This window comes from Salvelinus fontinalis, chromosome 30 (genome assembly GCF_029448725.1).
Source record: "Salvelinus fontinalis isolate EN_2023a chromosome 30, ASM2944872v1, whole genome shotgun sequence".
Classification (NCBI taxonomy): Eukaryota; Metazoa; Chordata; class Actinopteri; order Salmoniformes; family Salmonidae; genus Salvelinus; species Salvelinus fontinalis.
The window spans coordinates 39606930-39624983 of record NC_074694.1 but is presented as its reverse complement, the minus strand read 5'-3'; the positions used below and the strand labels follow the sequence as shown (position 1 = coordinate 39624983).

At 46.3% G+C, this 18054-nt stretch overlaps 1 protein-coding gene across 5 annotated transcripts in view; it reads right to left on the bottom strand.

The window, feature by feature from the left end:
• Positions 1 to 812: 812 nt before the first annotated feature.
• Positions 813 to 18054, bottom strand: part of LOC129829200 (vesicle transport through interaction with t-SNAREs homolog 1A-like) — a 170054-nt gene continuing 152812 nt past the window's right edge. For 3 of the 5 annotated variants that reach the window (XM_055890821.1, XM_055890818.1, XM_055890819.1), the window contains one exon: positions 813 to 5323. In XM_055890821.1, the coding sequence (XP_055746796.1) occupies positions 5230 to 5323 (94 nt within the window). In that variant the 3' untranslated portion in view covers positions 813 to 5229. The remainder of the gene's footprint in view (positions 5324 to 18054) is intronic. The other 2 variants (XM_055890820.1, XM_055890822.1) reach the window with 1 other exon arrangement.

The window sequence follows — 18054 nt, the reverse complement described above, 5'->3', positions numbered from 1 at the left end:
GTCCCTCTCTAGCTCAACCCATCTCTACATTACACTCTGTCTCAGGGCTGACCAGAAGAATATTAGTCTCTGAAAAGTGAACAGACAATGTTCTCACTGACCACTGATTTCAATTTGTCAACATGCTTCTGGGAAATGAAATTCACTTTACCACTGAACACATATTTAAATCAATGGACCATAACAAATTACTACATTTAAATATGTTGCAAAAGTATCTTACACATTTACTGCACTACATTATATATTCATATAATAGCTATTAGGACCATAATTAAATTATAAGCATTGCTTAACGAAATGAGAGGCTAAAAGTAAGCAAATATTTAAGAGACCTAATACTGTGTCTACTGGGCCCATTATATTAAGTCTCCATTATCATGCAAATGGGAGCGCTGGTTACAACTGTATTCCTTTGTAGTGGTAAAGCGTTAATTTTAGCTCAAAGGATATGCCAGTATACTACAGGGAAAGTGATGAGAGAGAAAGAGAACGAGGGAGAGGGAGAGGAGGAGAACGTGCAGTAGTTTAGTCTGCTTCAGTCTGACCTGGTCTGTGAGTTTCAATGTTCATATTGTATGACTAGTCCATCTGTGTTGGGACTTTCTCTGTGCAAGTCGAGGTGTGCCTCTGCCTCACATAACAGCCAAATGGACGGTAATACAGACATGGGATTTGACTGTGGTTTTAGCGGTGGGTGAAATGTAAACTTGCAGGCTCCGTCTTATCTCCTTGCCGAAGTGTCAGGTTGAACGACAGAAAGAGAGGGTGACGGAGGGAAGAAGACAGGAACTTAAGACAGACAGGGCATCTTTGTTGTCCCCAATACAATACCGCTTTAATGACGACAAAAGCATTCTTCACATCTACAGAAATCAGAAAATGTCTCGGGAAAAACTAAACAGCCCCAAAAAAGGATGAAAAGCAGCTTTGTGCACACAGTTCAGCTACGGATGAAGGGTTAAAATGGACCTGATCATCAAGACTTATGCTACGGGTGGACATTTTGGACAGACAGACACGTGCACACAATGCACACACACACGCCGGCAACTGCACTCAACAGGACTTCTCGACCATTGTGCTGACCATTCCGGCTACATCTCTTCACTGAATCAATGAACACGTGTACATTCGTACTCGCGCACGCACGCAAGGAGAGGCCAGTGATTTTCACAAAGAATAGGGTCATTGTCATGTCCTTGTGAGCATAAAACACCATGAAAATGAACAACAGCGTTCATGGTGGTAAAGAAAGCCATTCTACTTGGACTAGTGGCATGTACAAAGGGGGGACATATCTCTCTCCACTGCCTAACAATAAAAGGGGGATGATGGGAGGGGGGGGGGTTAGTCCAGCACGTGTGATAGTGGAGATGGCTGTGTGTGTGTGTGTGTGTAATGTGTCTATGGATGTGTGTGGACAGTCGAAACAGAGGCAGATACATTTGTGTTGTCAAACGGTGTCATTGTGGATTTCTGCTCCGTGGTCTGCGGGTGGGCAGGCGTCCCTTGTAGCGGGACACTGAGACTCACAGAAACTCTCTGGGAGATAAAGCCGTCTGCCTCCCATCGCGATCCCACTGTTGGAGCTGTTTATCCCGTTTAAGGCCCACCCTTCAGAGGAAGAACGGCTCAAACGCTCCTTGTCACAATCCCTGTCCGCCCTAAACGGCTGACAAACGGCAGGATTTTGTACTGGAAGGGAAACGCCGCCGAGAGGTTGGCTTGCCTGAGGAACAATTTGCCCCCTTTCACCGGTTTTAGAAGCACATCTTACAAATCTTCAGAAGAATAGCACTGGTTTGCGCATCAAACACCAGGAGTTGTAAGCTTCACCTGCATTGTGGTCGAGAGGGTCCTCGGTAGGCACATACGCCTATATGGTATTGTGCTACAATCAACGATGCACATGGCCAAGAACATAGAGCTCCAAAACAAGGACATGACCACTCACCAGCCACTGGTCAATGTTCATATAACCATGGCCAAGGACACCCAAAGACTAGCCTGTCTAGCGAATCAGAGGCGTAGAAGCTTTAAAAACGCTTTAGACATCAAATGACTAATCACTCACCCCTCCCCCACCCCCTCTCCCTGTCTGTATGGAGCTCCCACTCCTCCAGTCACTTAAGGAGGGTTAACACTGGGCTTAATGAAATATTAAAAGGTGTCTGTACCTGCTGCTATTGTTGCCCCTTGGAATAAGATATAACCTATTTTTTGACAAGCGCCTCTCCGTGGCGAGACGCTCGTCGAAAACCAAAATCAGTCACAAAGAGGAGAAGGGGGTAATGAATAATCTATTTCATATTCCAAAGGCGCCCGCTGCTCTGAGGGAAAGAGGGAGGGAAGGAGAGGGAAGGAAGGAAAAAGAGAGGGATGGATAGAGAGACGTGGGAGATGAGGAGAGAGAAGCAGGGAGGCATGTAGAGATACTGTATTAGAGGGATGGGGAAAAAAGAAAAGACTAGGATGGGCAGAGAAAATGGAGAGAATGAGAGAACGAATGAGAAGAGAAGGAGAAAGCTGGCAGGCAGACAATACCAGGCGTCTGCCAAGCCATTGAATCACGACAGGCTTTCTGTTTAAATAACCCCCCCCCCCTAAATAAATTGTCAACCCCCCCATATCTAAAGTTGTTTAATGCAATTTCTTAATGAACATAATAGCCAGAAATAATAATGAAAGAAAATAAAAACATCTAAACGGAGCCCAGGCAGAGTTGTCGCCGGCGCTCAATTATTTCCTTGTCAAGTGGGTCTGTTTTTAATGAGGCCCTGTGGGACTGATGGCTGTCAGTCAGCCCTGACTTTTTGACACCGCTACAACTTCAAATAGAGCCACGCTCGCTGCCTGCCGCAGCCACGCTTGCACGTTGGAAGGGAGGCTGCAGCAGCTCCACGACTCAGCTCGTCCTGACAGGCTGGGAGAGAGACGGAGGAAGAGACAGAGGGAGGAGTGGTGGGGTGAGGGGGGAGACGCGTGGGAGGGAGGGACAGGGGAGAGAGGACGAGCGCTCGCAGGCACACACATAGGTGAACAGCAGACACATACACACAATATCACGTTCTTTTGCACATGCACACCAACCTCCATGTATAGACTCTTACACAGACCTCCACACACACCAGTTTCTCCTTTTGATGGGAAACCAATTGCACAGGTGCTTATCCGATGAGGTTTGTCAAACTGGCAGGGATTTCTCCTCCCTCAACCTCCTTATTTCCACTTCTGCTTCTTCTCCTCTTTGTTCGTTATTCCTCAACTTAATGATAACTCTCCACGGGCTGGCCCCACATGGGACGGACAGAGACAAACTATTTTGTTGCCCATTAATATGAACCTTTGAAGCCGCCGGGCGGCTGGAAGTGGGTGGCGGAGAAAGCCCCCCCCCACCAAGCCCGATTCCAAAATAAGACAATCCGCTCGCCCTGAAACGGAATAGCAAATGGCCTCTCTCTCGTGTGCGAGCGCGTTCTGCCACACGGAGGCAGGTTGGCTGTCTGGTCTGAGCCAGGCAGAGACCACCAGTCTTCTGTCTGTCTGTGAGTCTGTCTGTGTGTTCGAAGGAGGTGGACGTGGGGGTACCGGTGTAGGTTTTAGAGAGAGTATGTTTCTGTGTGAGTGTAATGTGTGTGACACATACATACATAATTCAGCCCTCAGGACTGGACACTGGAATCCCCCTCAACAGTCCAACATTTGCCTTGCCTCTATGTACACACATAAAATACAACAATATTAACCTGACCACAGAGAGTAGAATGGCTTTTAACTACAAAACAAGGACTAAAACACACACAGTATTGTGAGTTGGTAAAAAGAGCATGGAACATCATTGTCAGCTTGAAGACTTCGGGTAAAAGGCTCTTATGTAAAAGTACTGCATTATTATTGTCATCATTACAACTCGCCAAAAATAAATAAATAAATTACAGGACAACAGAGCAATTTCACTCATATTAATAATGACTTAAGTCTGAATTCACACACAATCAAAGCAATCCATGTTTCAATTGGTCCTGGACTATACAATACTATACAGGTCATGTGATTCACCGGCCAAAGACGATTGGTCTGCATCAGTTCACGTCTATAATAGACTTCATAAAATATACACTTAGTATCACATAATCTTTAACGCTAATCCCAAAAGTCTATCATCAGTTCTAAAACAATGTTTATAAATAAATAAACAGAACTGCTGTTGAACACCCCCCCCCCCTCAAAAAATTATTTTTCTACGTACAGTATGTACACCTGTTAGTACAGTATGTTGCCTACTATTATCAAGTCTCTATTAATGTCTTGTGTGTAAAAACAAAATGGAGTCTGGACACTATTAAGACCCCTTACAGTCAGATAACAGTGATAGGAGTCAGTAATGTGAGGAGGGTGTATAAAAGGGGGATCTCACAGCAAGTCCTGGGTCTCCTTCCTTGAGCTAAAACAGACGCAAACTTGTTCATGCATTTTCTATGGGTTATATATATCTTCCATTTTACAAATGTATATCTCATATTCGGGCCCAACCGTGTTGAAAAAAAAGGTGACTCTGAATACCACCTCTTATTTGAAGGCACTGTCCTTTGTGCTGTGCTGTATGTTCAGTTCATAAAGAGGACAGCTAGGAGCTACATGCCAGTAGGCTGGGTACATTCATATAGTAGGCCCCCATGTTAATCTTGCACACAAAGAGTTGAGTCGAGCGCCTAATAGACTAGACGTGTTGAAAGTTGGTCTGACAGAGGGAGAGAAAAGCTCCACGTACAGATATACAAGCACTCACGCGCACACACACACACACACATAAAAATGGGACCCGCAATCAACTTAGGTCAGACCATGGAAGTGGCGAATGAACAACAGTAAGAAGTTGTACATATTTGAACCCGTCTAGACTATTTGAATCCCCTTACAGGCCCTCTCTACCCAGGGAAAAGATAGATCTCCAATGCTAAACGCAGTACAGTGACGACGACACCGTGAATATTATCAATAGCAATAAAAGAAACAGAGGGGGCTGTCTCAGAGAGAAAGCGAGTGAGAGAGAGACCCCTGTCAGGGCCCAGAAAGAGTGATTCATGGGCACCATTTGTTCTAATTACTCCAGAGCAAACACTTTTGTCGCTATTAATCATGCGTATGTGTGTGTGTGTGTGTGTGTGTGTGTGTGTGTGTGTGTGACGGAGTGCGTGTGTGTGTGTGTGAGAGCATTGGGGGAGATCAGTGCCCTCGCACATTGAAATAGATGGCCAGAATGATGGTAAGGAGGATGGTGGCGCCAAGGACGAAGACCAGGACTCGGTTCTGGATGATTCTGCAGAGAGAGAGAGAAAGAAAGAGAGAGTGAGAGGTAGAGAGAGAAAGGTAGAGGTAGAGAGAGAGAACGATAGGTAGAGAGAGAGAGGTAGAGAGAGAGAACGATAGGTAGAGAACGATTGGTAGAGAGAGAGAACAATAGGTAGAGAGAGAGAGAGAGGTAGAGAGATGTAGAGAGAGAAGGAAAAATAGGCAAAGACAGGGTTAGCCAGGGGTTACAGTAGTCTGTCTGAATCCACAGAGACATTTGAAACACTCCCAAACTTTTATGCGTTTATGTGTAACAAAATGACCGGCCCTTAACTCCGAGGTTATCATGTTTAATGGGTAGCATGAGTGCCTCATATAAGGGTATTTACTGTTCACAGTGTTCCTACTGTCAAGACTGCTATCCAAAAGCGACAACACACACACACACACACACACACAAATACGCGCGCACACACAATTTCTTGTTCCAGCATCTCCCAAACACAGACTCGTAAACACACATCCAATCACGCATACACAAAACTGCAGACAGGCTTTAAAAACATTATTTTCATAATAAAGTGGAAAATGTGGCTCACAAGTTTCCTGGAGGTAATAAAATCAGTGAATTACTGATGGAATGTGCCATAAAACGCCTCGCTCTTTTTTGCACATTTCAGATTTCCCACTGTTGCCTAAGTAGACTTGACAAAAAACGTACTTTGAACAAAAAAATTATACAAAGAGAGGTAGTGAGGAGAATGAGACAAAATGAATGTGTTAGTTTGTGTGTGTGTGTGTGTGTGTGTTCACGTGTATCTATCTCTGTGTGTGTGTGTGTGTCCGTAGTCCCAGAAGTAGTCTCCAGTGCCTCTCCCCACACACTTCCCCACCCTCCGTCACTCCTGACAAATGACAGAATTATCACATTTGCTGACATGGGGAGGGGGAGTGGAAAGGGAATGGAGGGGGAGGTGGGCCAGTGTCCACTTCTCTAAGCAGGAGATGAATGGCCCATGCTCCAGCCATTCATCACTGGGGCTGTGGAGCTGCAACTCAGGCCTGCTCACTCACCCCCTACCTACCCCTTCCCCAGCCCCCAGCCCCAGCATCTATCCTGGCCTGAGGATAGTGGCAGTGTGCTCTTAACTCCAGCCGTAGACCTGCTCTTGCCTCTAGCCTGTGTCCTGGAATGATCTTCTATAGTCAGACACTTATCCCAGCCTGAGTTTCAGCTTCTTACACCTTCTTCTATGGCCTCCTCTTGTACATTCCCCTTTGCCCCCTGTCCACTTGCCTTTGCCCCCGGTCCACTTCCCTTTGCCTCTTGTACATTCCCCTTTGCCCCCTGTCCACTTCCCTTTGCCTCTTGTACATTCCCCTTTGCCCCCTCTTGTACATTCCCCTTTGCCCCCTCTTGTCCACTCCCCTTTGCCCCCTCTTGTCCACTCCCCTTTGCCCCCTCTTGTCCACTCCCCTTTGCCCCCTCTTGTCCACTCCCCTTTGCCCCCTCTTGTCCACTCCCCTTTGCCCCCTCTTGTCCACTCCCCTTTGCCCCCTCTTGTCCACTCCCCTTTGCCCCCTCTTGTCCACTCCCCTTTGCCCCCTCTTGTCCACTCCCCTTTGCCCCCTCTTGTCCACTCCCCTTTGCCCCCTCTTGTCCACTCCCCTTTGCCCCCTCTTGTCCACTCCCCTTTGCCCCCTCTTGTCCACTCCCCTTTGCCCCCTCTTGTCCACTCCCCTTTGCCCCCTCTTGTCCACTCCCCTTTGTCCCCTCTTGTCCACTCCCCTTTGCCCCCTCTTGTCCACTCCCCTTTGCCCCCTCTTGTCCACTCCCCTTTGCCCCCTCTTGTCCACTCCCCTTTGCCCCCTCTTGTCCACTCCCCTTTGCCCCCTCTTGTCCACTCCCCTTTGCCCCCTCTTGTCCACTCCCCTTTGCCCCCTCTTGTCCACTCCCCTTTGCCCCCTCTTGTCCACTCCCCTTTGCCCCCTCTTGTCCACTCCCCTTTGCCCCCTCTTGTCCACTCCCCTTCGGCCCCTGTCCACTCCCCTTCGGCCCCTGTCCACTCCCCTTCGGCCCCTGTCCACTCCCCTTCGGCCCCTGTCCACTCCCCTTCGGCCCCCTGTCCACCTTCCAGCCCCACCCTCTAAACTCCTCCCCATGTCTCAGTCCTTGCTGTCTATACTCCATCCCCAGCCTCCAGAATGATCCCCTTCCCCCCTGTCCTACTCTCACAATCCCCCTCAGTTATGACTCCTATCTCCAATCCCTAGCCCACAGCCTGAACCTATGCTACCCGAGCTCCAGTCCCAGCCTGACATAGAGAGAGTCTCCAGGGCTGCCGAGCCATCAGCCTGGAAACAGCTCGGCAGCCCTGAGAGCCCCAGCCTACACACCAACACAACACTTGTCTCTACATGCACACTTGCCGGCGTGAGCCTTTGCCTGTACGCGTGCCTGTGTCTGTATAGAGTTTAAGTGTGTCGGAGCGTGTGCCGTGAGTGATTTACGAGCGCCAGCCTCTGAGCAAAAGTGCCCAAACATGTTTGTACTGTACACACGTCACTGGTTGCGTTTGTGGGCACGCGCAGGCTACGCATGCAAGGGCGAGAAAAGACGTTTGCAATGAGAGTGAAGTAAGCTATGACATAACACTCCCCCTGACGCTCTGAGTATACCCATTCGCAATGTTTATCAGAGATTGATTTGAATAAATGGGCCTCGTCTCCGTGGCCCTGGCCTCTCCTGATAGGGTCCTGGCACTGCAGCATTTGCATAATGCAGAGCCGATTGGGGGGAAAAGCGGGGGAAACATTAATCAGCGCGTGTTTAGCTAGGCCACATCTCCCCCATGTCTCCCTTTAATTGCCATTCATTATTCAGCATGATTATTTACCCGCAAACGCCCCAACAGAGACACAAGCGTGTTACTGTATGTGATGTGTTTTGGGGATCCTGCTGTAAGTTCATTTTTACAGCTGAGGAGGAGGGGTTGAGATGAGAGGGGAGGGGGGTTGTGGGAAGTTAGTTTTGGGCTGGCGAAAACTTGGTTAGGGGGATAGGGAAGTACCACCTTAAAATAAGTTGTATTTAATATGCTTAATAAACTATTTATAAGTAGTGTAGCTATCGGCCTATACTACTGATAAATGAGTCTTCTAGTGTTCATAACCATTTATTAACAAGGCATGCATTATACAATGACTAAATGAGCATTTATTATAATTTAGAAAGCATTTATAAGTATAATGGGGTATCCTATAGAGCGACTTAAAAAAAAAAAATTATACACTACACCAAAAAAATATATACTCTCCTTAAAAACGAGACCCGCCATTTAGTGTCAGAAGCTACCGTACCTGTAAACGTCCAGTCATTGGGCTAACGCTAGTCAGCATTGGCTTGCGAAACTAACTTCCCTCAAACTGCACGCAGAGACATAATTAATGGTGTCAACGAGTTCATCGGACTCCGGGTAAGTAGAAAAACGTCTCAGTTGCGTGAATCCCGCCGTATCCCCTTCCCACTTAGCCTAGCGAAGATTCGGTCCATTTCTCTGAAGCCATATTTCTCGTCATATTTTAGACTTCATATCCGCGTTTACATAAGAACACAACACGCATATATTGAAATCGCTAACTAGGGGGTGTCTAGTTCATTGGATATGGGAAATGCCACCGGGAAAGTGGATTGGAGAGGAGGAGAGGACCAAGGGCTGGTCTGTTTGATGCCAGCCAGGTCATTTGAATGAATGAGTAAAATGCATGGGACTTGGGGAGCCCTCTCCTGCCTACAGTAATGTAGATGAATATACCGGTGGTTAGGGGCCTCTGAAAACACTCTGCGAGGGGGAGGAATAGGCCCCCAGGCCACCCCTTCAACCCCCTCACGCTCAGGCTGCCAGACGGGGAGGAGGAGAGGAGTCCAGAGCGGAGGAGAGGAGCGAGGGATTAGAATGCAGTCATAATTCACTTAATCCATGTTTCAATCCATTTACTAAACAGTGTCTGTGACACTTTAAAGAGAGTAAGCCCTGCCCTCTGACAGCCAGTGAAATGAACCCCGGAACCCCCACGACAGAGAGAGAGAAGCTAGAGGTGTGAAAGGAGGAATATTCAATTGGTTTGGCTAGTTAGAGGCTGTCTCCCTGTAAATTATAAAGAGCATTCAAACGTATATCCGACCGTGCCCAACGGCATGATGATAGTAATCTACGTGCAAGTCACTCAAAAAAAAAAGGATCACCTATCTGTGTCATGTGTTCATTTGAATTTTTCACTACAGTCCATCGCAAAGCGGATGAATGAAATCAAATCAGATTTTGTCACGTGCGCCGAATAAAACCGGTGTGGACCTTACAGGGAAATGCTTACTTAACCAACAGTGCGATTTTTAAGTAAAAAATAGGTATTAGGTGAACAATAGATAAGTAAAGAAATAAAAACAACGGTAAAAAGACTGTGAAAAATAACAGTAGTGAGGCTATACAGGCACCGGTTAATCGGGCTGATTGAGGTAGTATGTACATGTAGGTATGGTTAAAGTGACTATGCATATATGATAAACAGAGAGTAGCAGCAGCGGAAACGAGGGGGGGGGGGGGGGGGCAATGTAAATCGTCTGGGTAGTCATTTGATTACTTGTTCAGGAGTCTTATGGCTTGGGGGTAAAAGCTGTTAAGTAGCCTTTTGGCCACAGACTTGGTGCTCTGGCAACGCTTGCCATGCGGTAGCAGACAATTTTTAGGGCCTTCCTCTGACACTGCTTGGTGTAGAGGTCCTGGATGGCAGGGAGCTTAGCCCCAGTGATGTACTGGGCAGTACGCACTACCCTCTGTAGAGCCTTGCAGTCGGAGGCCGAGCAATTGCCGTACCGGGCAGTGATGCAACCAGTCAGGATGCTCTCTTTTCAGTTTCCTGAGGGGGAATAGGCTTTGTCGTGCCCTCTTTACGACTGTCTTGGTGTGTTTGGACCATTCTAGTTTGTTGTTGATGTGGACACCAAGGAACTTGAAGCTCTCAACCTGCTCTACTACAGCCCCGTCGATGAGAACGGGGGTGTGCTCGGTCCTCCTTTTCCTGTAGTCCACAATCAAAAACCAGATCAGTCAGCGATAGTATTGTCCCCATTAATATAATCCAATTGACCTAATTTGCAATGATACTTTTTGCTACAAAGTTGTCCATCTAACAGATATCTACACTGCAAAGATGATAATTCACACAAAGAGATTCATTTCAGTCTACCAGCCACATACGATTACAAGCCATATTTATTCAAATGAAGTCACGTAATGCCATCGTAAAATTCTCCAAACATATCTTTGACCAGAGAGTTTGTTTGAAAAACATGGTTTATTCTACCTTATAGCAGATCCAGCTCTGAGACATCACATCTCCAGACAGAACAGAACTTATCAAACCCGGATCCATCCTCTGTGTTTGACACTTGACATAAGAGAAAAGAATGGGAGGGGTGGAGAGGTGACTTGGGATAAGCCTTATACACCCCCCCCCCCCGCGCACCTTCTCATGAGGACCGTCTGTGATCCCCCAACATTCTCTCTCTCTCTCCCTCTCCTCTCTCTCTCCAACAAGCAACCAAGCAGTTCACTAAAGAGCAAAGCAGCTGTGGCACTGCCCAAAGACGGGCGATGCTGTACATGCATGCAAGTGAGGGAGAGAGGGGCAAGAGGAGGGAGAAGTATAAGAGAGACGGGGGCGGGGGGGGGGGGGGGGGGGGGTAGGAGAATGAAAATGAGAGAGAAGCAACAGAGAGCGCAGAAACCCTAGAAGAGTCCGTTTACCCGGAGAAGGAGGCTGGGAGAGAGCCTCCTCAGAGACAGATGAAAATAATGAGGTCTTTTCTGTCAGGAAAGATTTACAAAATCTTACCCATGTTATTAAAATTTAAAATCTCAATTTTTTTTTCTCTTTTCCCTCTCCCTTAGTGTATTTTCTTCACAGCACATCCTTATTACCAGTCCTAATGAGGCCAGGGATACACCTCTATGGCGTGAGAGTCAGTGAGACGGTGGGTGTGCGCGCGCGCGTGTGCCCTAAAGCCCCACACACACCCCCTCTCTGCTGGCTCTCTGAGGTGGACTTGTGGACATACAGACACACATTCAGACAGACAGACGGACACAGCACATCAGTACTACCTTAGAAAACAAACTTAACACCCAGAGATTCTTCCCCCCCCCCCCCCTCCTTTCCACTACTAGGCCAATAAAACTAAAATCAATGTCTGTCTGACCAATTCTGGTTCTTTCTCTCTAAATCCTGGGAATATGCAGCATGGGACAGGAGTAGAGGAGAGGATAGAAAAGAAGGGAGGGAACGAGGGAGGGGAAAAGAGGGAGGAGGGAGGGGTGCCTGAAGGCTCAATGCGTTCACAAATAGTGAGAGTAATGGAAATGGTGCAGAAAGCTGGGAGGGGGGGGGCGAGCCCTGACTAACGCGTTTGCTTGTGATCGTGAACTAATACAAATAAATATTTGATTCTATTGCCCATCTTCACACCCCTCCTCCCTCACTCACACTCATGTCAAAGTACTCTGTTTAAATTGATCGATTCAATGGAAAGAGCCGTAAGAACTTGCCTTGTTTCAATCGAATGAATGAAACAGATCTAGTAAAGAGTCAAATCAGCAACAACAGCACACTGTACAACATACATGTGTTCAGACATAAATTGTGTGCAAAGAACCACATATAAAAAACAGTCATAAACATAAAACTATTTGAGCTGCTGGACTAACAGCTTGGATAATAGGCTGACCTGAAGCAGTGCGATTTTATCCCTTTGTATGCATGTTCTGCCCATTGCCCCAAGGGTGCATTCAAGCTAAATAAGATTTTTTAAACTCACACACACACACACACACACACACACACACACACACACACACACACACACACACACACACACACACACACACGTGAAAAAAATAGAGCTCTTTAATTGCATGTTATTTACTTTAAAAACTCCCCGACATCATGTAATTCCCGAAGGAAAAACAGTACTTATGCACAAATACATACTATCACACTCTAGCCAGTACTGAATGCTGTATCTCAATAGGAACCTGAATGTTATTATACATACTATCACACTCTAGCCAGTACTGAATGCTGTATCTCAATAGGAACCTGAATGTTATTATACATACTATCACACTCTAGCCAGTACTGAATGCTGTATCTCAATAGGAACCTGAATGTTATTATACATACTATCACACTCTAGCCAGTACTGAATGCTGTATCTCAACAGGAACCTGAATGTTATTATACATACTATCACACTCTAGCCAGTACTGAATGCTGTATCTCAATAGGAACCTGAATGTTATTATACATACTATCACACTCTAGCCAGTACTGAATGCTGTATCTCAATAGGAACCTGAATGTTATTATACATACTATCACACTCTAGCCAGTACTGAATGCTGTATCTCAACAGGAACCTGAATGTTATTATACATACTATCACACTCTAGCCAGTACTGAATGCTGTATCTCAATAGGAACCTGAATGTTATTATACATACTATCACACTCTAGCCAGTACTGAATGCTGTATCTCAATAGGAACCTGAATGTTATTATACATACTATCACACTCTAGCCAGTACTGAATGCTGTATCTCAATAGGAACCTGAATGTTATTATACATCATTTTCCACAAGAGCGTATTAGTGTAATTACCCACTGGATCTCATAATGAAAGTAGGAGTGATTTTTTTTGGGGGGGGGGGGGGGGGTACTAGTACATGCTCATATACACCACAATAAGGGCTATTTTTCCCTTCCCACACGCGTCCTCCGACAGGCTTGTTCATTCTCTAGCTCTATTTGCTGTACTCTACATTCTGTGCCACGGTTGGGAGGGAGTCTGTCTCCGTTTGGAGTCCGTGGTCTGAGCGAGGTGCACAGCCGCTCCATGACGGAGCACCCTTTCCTTTTTTTTAACGAGCTTCGCACCGACGCATGAGAGCAGCACCGGGGCTCTACAAGTTCATCCATTTTTTATTTGGCGGCTAACAACCCAGCCAGCAGCCGAGGCTGGGACTTGGACCTCTACCTGGAAATGTGTTGGAGGGTGGAGGGAGGGGAGGAGGGAGATGGAAAGTGTGGTATGGAGGGAGGATGAGATGCAGAAAGGGAGAGAATGAGAGAGAGAGGAGATGTATAGAGAGAAGTTGGGCACTGAGTGTGTGTGTGTGTGTGTGTGTGTGTGTAAGAGAGCCAGGCAAAGAAAGTGAGAGAGGAGAATGAGGGGAAAAAAATAAGGGGAGAGAAAATACCTTGTTTGCAACTGTCTCTGGAATTTTCAAGAACTTTTGCCTGTAGTGGTTTCAGGCAGCCGCAGCCTCCTGTCCCGGTGAAATGTACAGGTGGCTTTTTGAGGCTCTCTCTTACTTTTATAGGTACACAGATCACTTCCCTAGCTGGCAGCATGACAGAAAAGTAGCTCTCTTTCCTTCCCTCCCTTTCTCTACAATCCCCCCCCCCCGCTCCCTTTCCTCGCTTCACGTTCTCCTTTTCTGTTTTCGACTTACCTATCTCTCTATTTTTTTTAGTTTAACCACTTTCTCCTTCTCCTCACCTTCACACGATCTCTCCCACCCGGTTTGCCTTTCGGTCCCCCTTTTGTCTTTTCTTGCATCCCATATTCCACCCTTTCCCCTATTCTCTTTACACCCCCCTTTTTAATATGTGGATAATATGTGCATTGTGTGTCCTGCATACTTCACTTATCTCCAATAGGCATCTCGGAAACAAACAAATAGCTGGAGAAAGGACAGAGTACTTTTTGGACTATGTCCACAATGGGGCTTCTTCTTCTAATATAGTGGCATTTAATTAGGCATATTGCAGAGGTAGGCCTCCCCAAAAATTGTTGAAGACTCCAGCCACAGACTTTTCTCTCTGCTACCGCACGGCATGCAGTACCAGTGCACCAAGTCTGGAACCAACAGGACCTTGAACAGCTTCTACCGCCAAGCCATACGACTAAACAAGACTGCTAAACAGCTAATCAAATGGTTACCCTAAATACCCGGAATACCTTCATTGACCCTTTTTTGCACTAACTTACTAACTTTTATACACATATGCTGGAGCTGTCTATCTATCCTGTTGTCTAGTCACTTTACCCCTACCTATATGTACCGTACATAGCTACCTCAATTACCTGGTACCCCTGCACATCGACTCTCATAGCCATGTTATTCTTTACTCGCTATTCACTGTGTATTTATTCCTTGTGTCACTATTTAAATGCTTTATTATGTTTTATCTTATCTTGAACTCTGCATTGTTGGAAAAGGAGTCGTAGGTAAGGATCTCACTGTTAGTCTACACCTGTTGTCTATGAAGCATGTGACAAATGAAATGTGATTTTGACCCCTACGATGCTGAAGTGTGCCTACACAGGATTCTTAGAGGAGCCTTGACTTGGAGGGCAAGGTTATATTGCTGTGCAAATGCCACACGACTGAGTATGTAGGCCATACATGGATGTTGCATGTAAAAAAAAGACTTCTATACCTTAATCGTTACAGTACAATGTATTACTGCAAAAGCATTCTGTATGCAAGGATACATGGGGTTGAATTAAGTGGTTGGCAAAGCAATCGGGTAGACTCGACCTAACTTGCTGTTCAAGCATTAACCCCTGACGGGTCCCACCGCTGCCACCAACTGCTGTTGTGACTGATACTATGTATTCTGGGAAGGTGGCTGGGCAGAGCGGGACATTGAGACGGGAATCCCTCCAGCCTGGAGGTTGATAGTGAATAGTACAGCGTTTATACAGCGCCCGATAAATTACTTTTCTCACCATTTCGTCTCGCTTGCTAAGATTTCCGAACACAAAACCTCTCGGCCGCATTCCACGGGTGGGTCCAGCTGCGCATCGGATTAACGGGGCCTGCTGTAAGGGCGTGACATTAGCCATGGAACCACAGGCCTCCAAAACTATGATGCACATACATTTTTATTGTTTGTTCAGTATTGAAATCTCATTAGGCCACATAAATCATCCGTATGGGCTGTCCATTCGCTTTCACCGAGACGGTGGGGAAGAAAAGGAGAAAAAAGGGAGGGGGAGAAGTTGAGCAGGGATGCGCCGAGCGTTCGAGGGCAGACCCGGGGCAATGGTTTATGATGTCTGCACGCTGCGCTGCAGTCACACAATACCCGCCACAGACAGAGTGAAAAGAGATAGATAGATGGGGTTTTAGTGGATTCGTTCACATGGCTGTCTCGTTAAAGACTTTAAGGAAAGTGACGACGTCAGCTATTTGGGGGCACGTTGTGCTGCTTTTCTATGTAGAGGTATTGGGTCCGACAATGGTAGTAGGAATACAGCCAGGTTTGACATTTGACACCAATTCCCTTATTCATGGAATTTGGCAACTTGAAGCCATTGGATCAGGAATAGATAAGAGTTTAAAAAAGCGGTTTGGGATCGCAGCATTACAGAAAGGGATGGGGGTTTATGGAACAATCGCCAAGAGTTTTTTGCCAGGCTTGTTGTATCTTAAAACGTTCAATAACTTGACATCCCGGTACCACGTGACATTGTTTGCTTAAGCAAGCAGCCAGAGTACTGTCTCCACTCCAAACAATGCTTTAAACTAATTACGTCGTAAAATAGGGCTGTCTAGGATTCCACGGAGGAGAAGTAATGAGGAAGTGTGTGTTTATGTCTGAGTCTTTTTTATTAAATAGTGTGGAGACTCCTTTTGTGTTTGTTTGCCATTTCGAATAAAGTCTCCAAATATTTGCTTAAAACCCCCTGTGGCTTCATTCAGCATCCTGTGTCTCCAGACATGGCTAATGTTGACACAGTGATCTCAACCCCAACACACACACACACACACACACACACACACACACACACACACACACACACACACACACACACACACACACACACACACACACACACACACACACACACACACACACACACACACACACACACACACACACACACACACACACACACACACACACACCTACTCAGTTATCGCACAAATAGTTCACTCAGAGCACGAGGAAGTACACATTTCTTCTGAAATGAAAGGCATTTCTTCTGTAAAGAAATATTTGTCAGCAAAGTTTTTTACCAAGGCTATTTTGAAATAAGTAGAGTAATTAAACACAACGTGAGCATTTAACGTTTATTTTGACACGGAGTCACGCAGAGACCAAGGTCTCTTTTACAGATGAGCCATCAAATACCATTGACCATTGTGTGCGCGTAACCCCAAACACACTCAAGCAGGACCTTGGTTTTCACAAAGCGGAATAACTGAAAACAAATGGCAAGACTGAATCGACATTTTACATTTCATTCATTTAGCAGACGCTCTTATCCAGAGGGACTTACAGTACATTCATCTTAAGATAGCTAGGTGGGACAACCACATATCTCAGTCATAGCAAGTCAAATTTTCCTCAAAGTAGCGATCAGAGAAGTCAGTGCTAGTAGGGGGGAGGGGCGGGTGCTGTGGGATTATTTAAGATACTCTTTGAAGAGGAAGGGTTTCAGAAAGATGGGCAGAGACTCTGCTGTCCTCGCGTCAGGGGCAAGCGTGTTCCACCATTGGGGTGCCAGGACAGAGAAGAGATTTGACTGGGCTGAGAGACCAGAGGTGGCACAACTGATTACTCGGGATTGGGTGTAGGGTTTGAGAATAAATCAAATGGTCCCATACACGTGTTTAGCAGATGTTATTGCAGGTGTAGCGAAACGCTTGTGTTTCTAGCTCCGACGGTGCAGTAATATCAAACAATTTCACAACACATATCCAATAGACACAAATCTAAGTAAAGGAATGGAATTAAGAATATATAAATATATGGATGAGCAATGTCCAAGCAGCATAGACTAAGATACAGTAGAATAGTATAGAATACAGTATATAAACTCAGCAAAAAAAGAAACGTCCTCTCACTGTCAACTGTGTTTATTTTCAGCAAACTTAACATGTGTAAATAATTGTATGAACATAACAAGATTCAACAACTGAGACATAAACTGAACAAGTTCCACAGACATGTGACTAACAGAAATGGAATAATGTGTCCCTGAACAAAGGGGGGGTCAAAATCAAAAGTAACAGTCAGTATCTGGTGTGGCCACCAGCTGCATTAAGTACTGCATTGCATCTCCTCCTCATGGACTGCACCAGATTTGCCAGTTCTTGCTGTGAGATGTTACCCCACTCTTCCACCAAGGCACCTGCAAGTTCCCAGACATTTCTGGGGGAAATAGCCCCAGTCCTCACCCTCCGATCCAACAGGTCCCAACGTGCTCAATGGGATTGAGATCTGAGCTCTTCGCTGGCCATGGCAGAAAACTGACATTCCTGCCTTGCAGGAAATCATGCACAAAACAAGCAGTATGGCTGGTGGCATTGTCATGCTGGAGGGTCATGTCAGGATGAGCCTGCAGGAAGGGTACCACATGAGGGGGACCTGCCTTACAACAGGCCTACAAGCCCTCAGTCCAGCCTCTCTCAGCCTATTGTGGACAGTCTGAGCACTGATGGAGGGATTGTGCGTTCCTGGTGTAACTTGGGCAGTTGTTGTTGCCATCCTGTACCTGTCCCGCAAGTTTGATGTTCAGATGTACAGAGCCTGTGCAGGTGTTGTTACACGTGGTCTGCCACTGCGAGGACGATCAGCTGTCCGTCTTGTCTCCCTGTAGCGCTGTCTAAGGAACCTCACAGTAC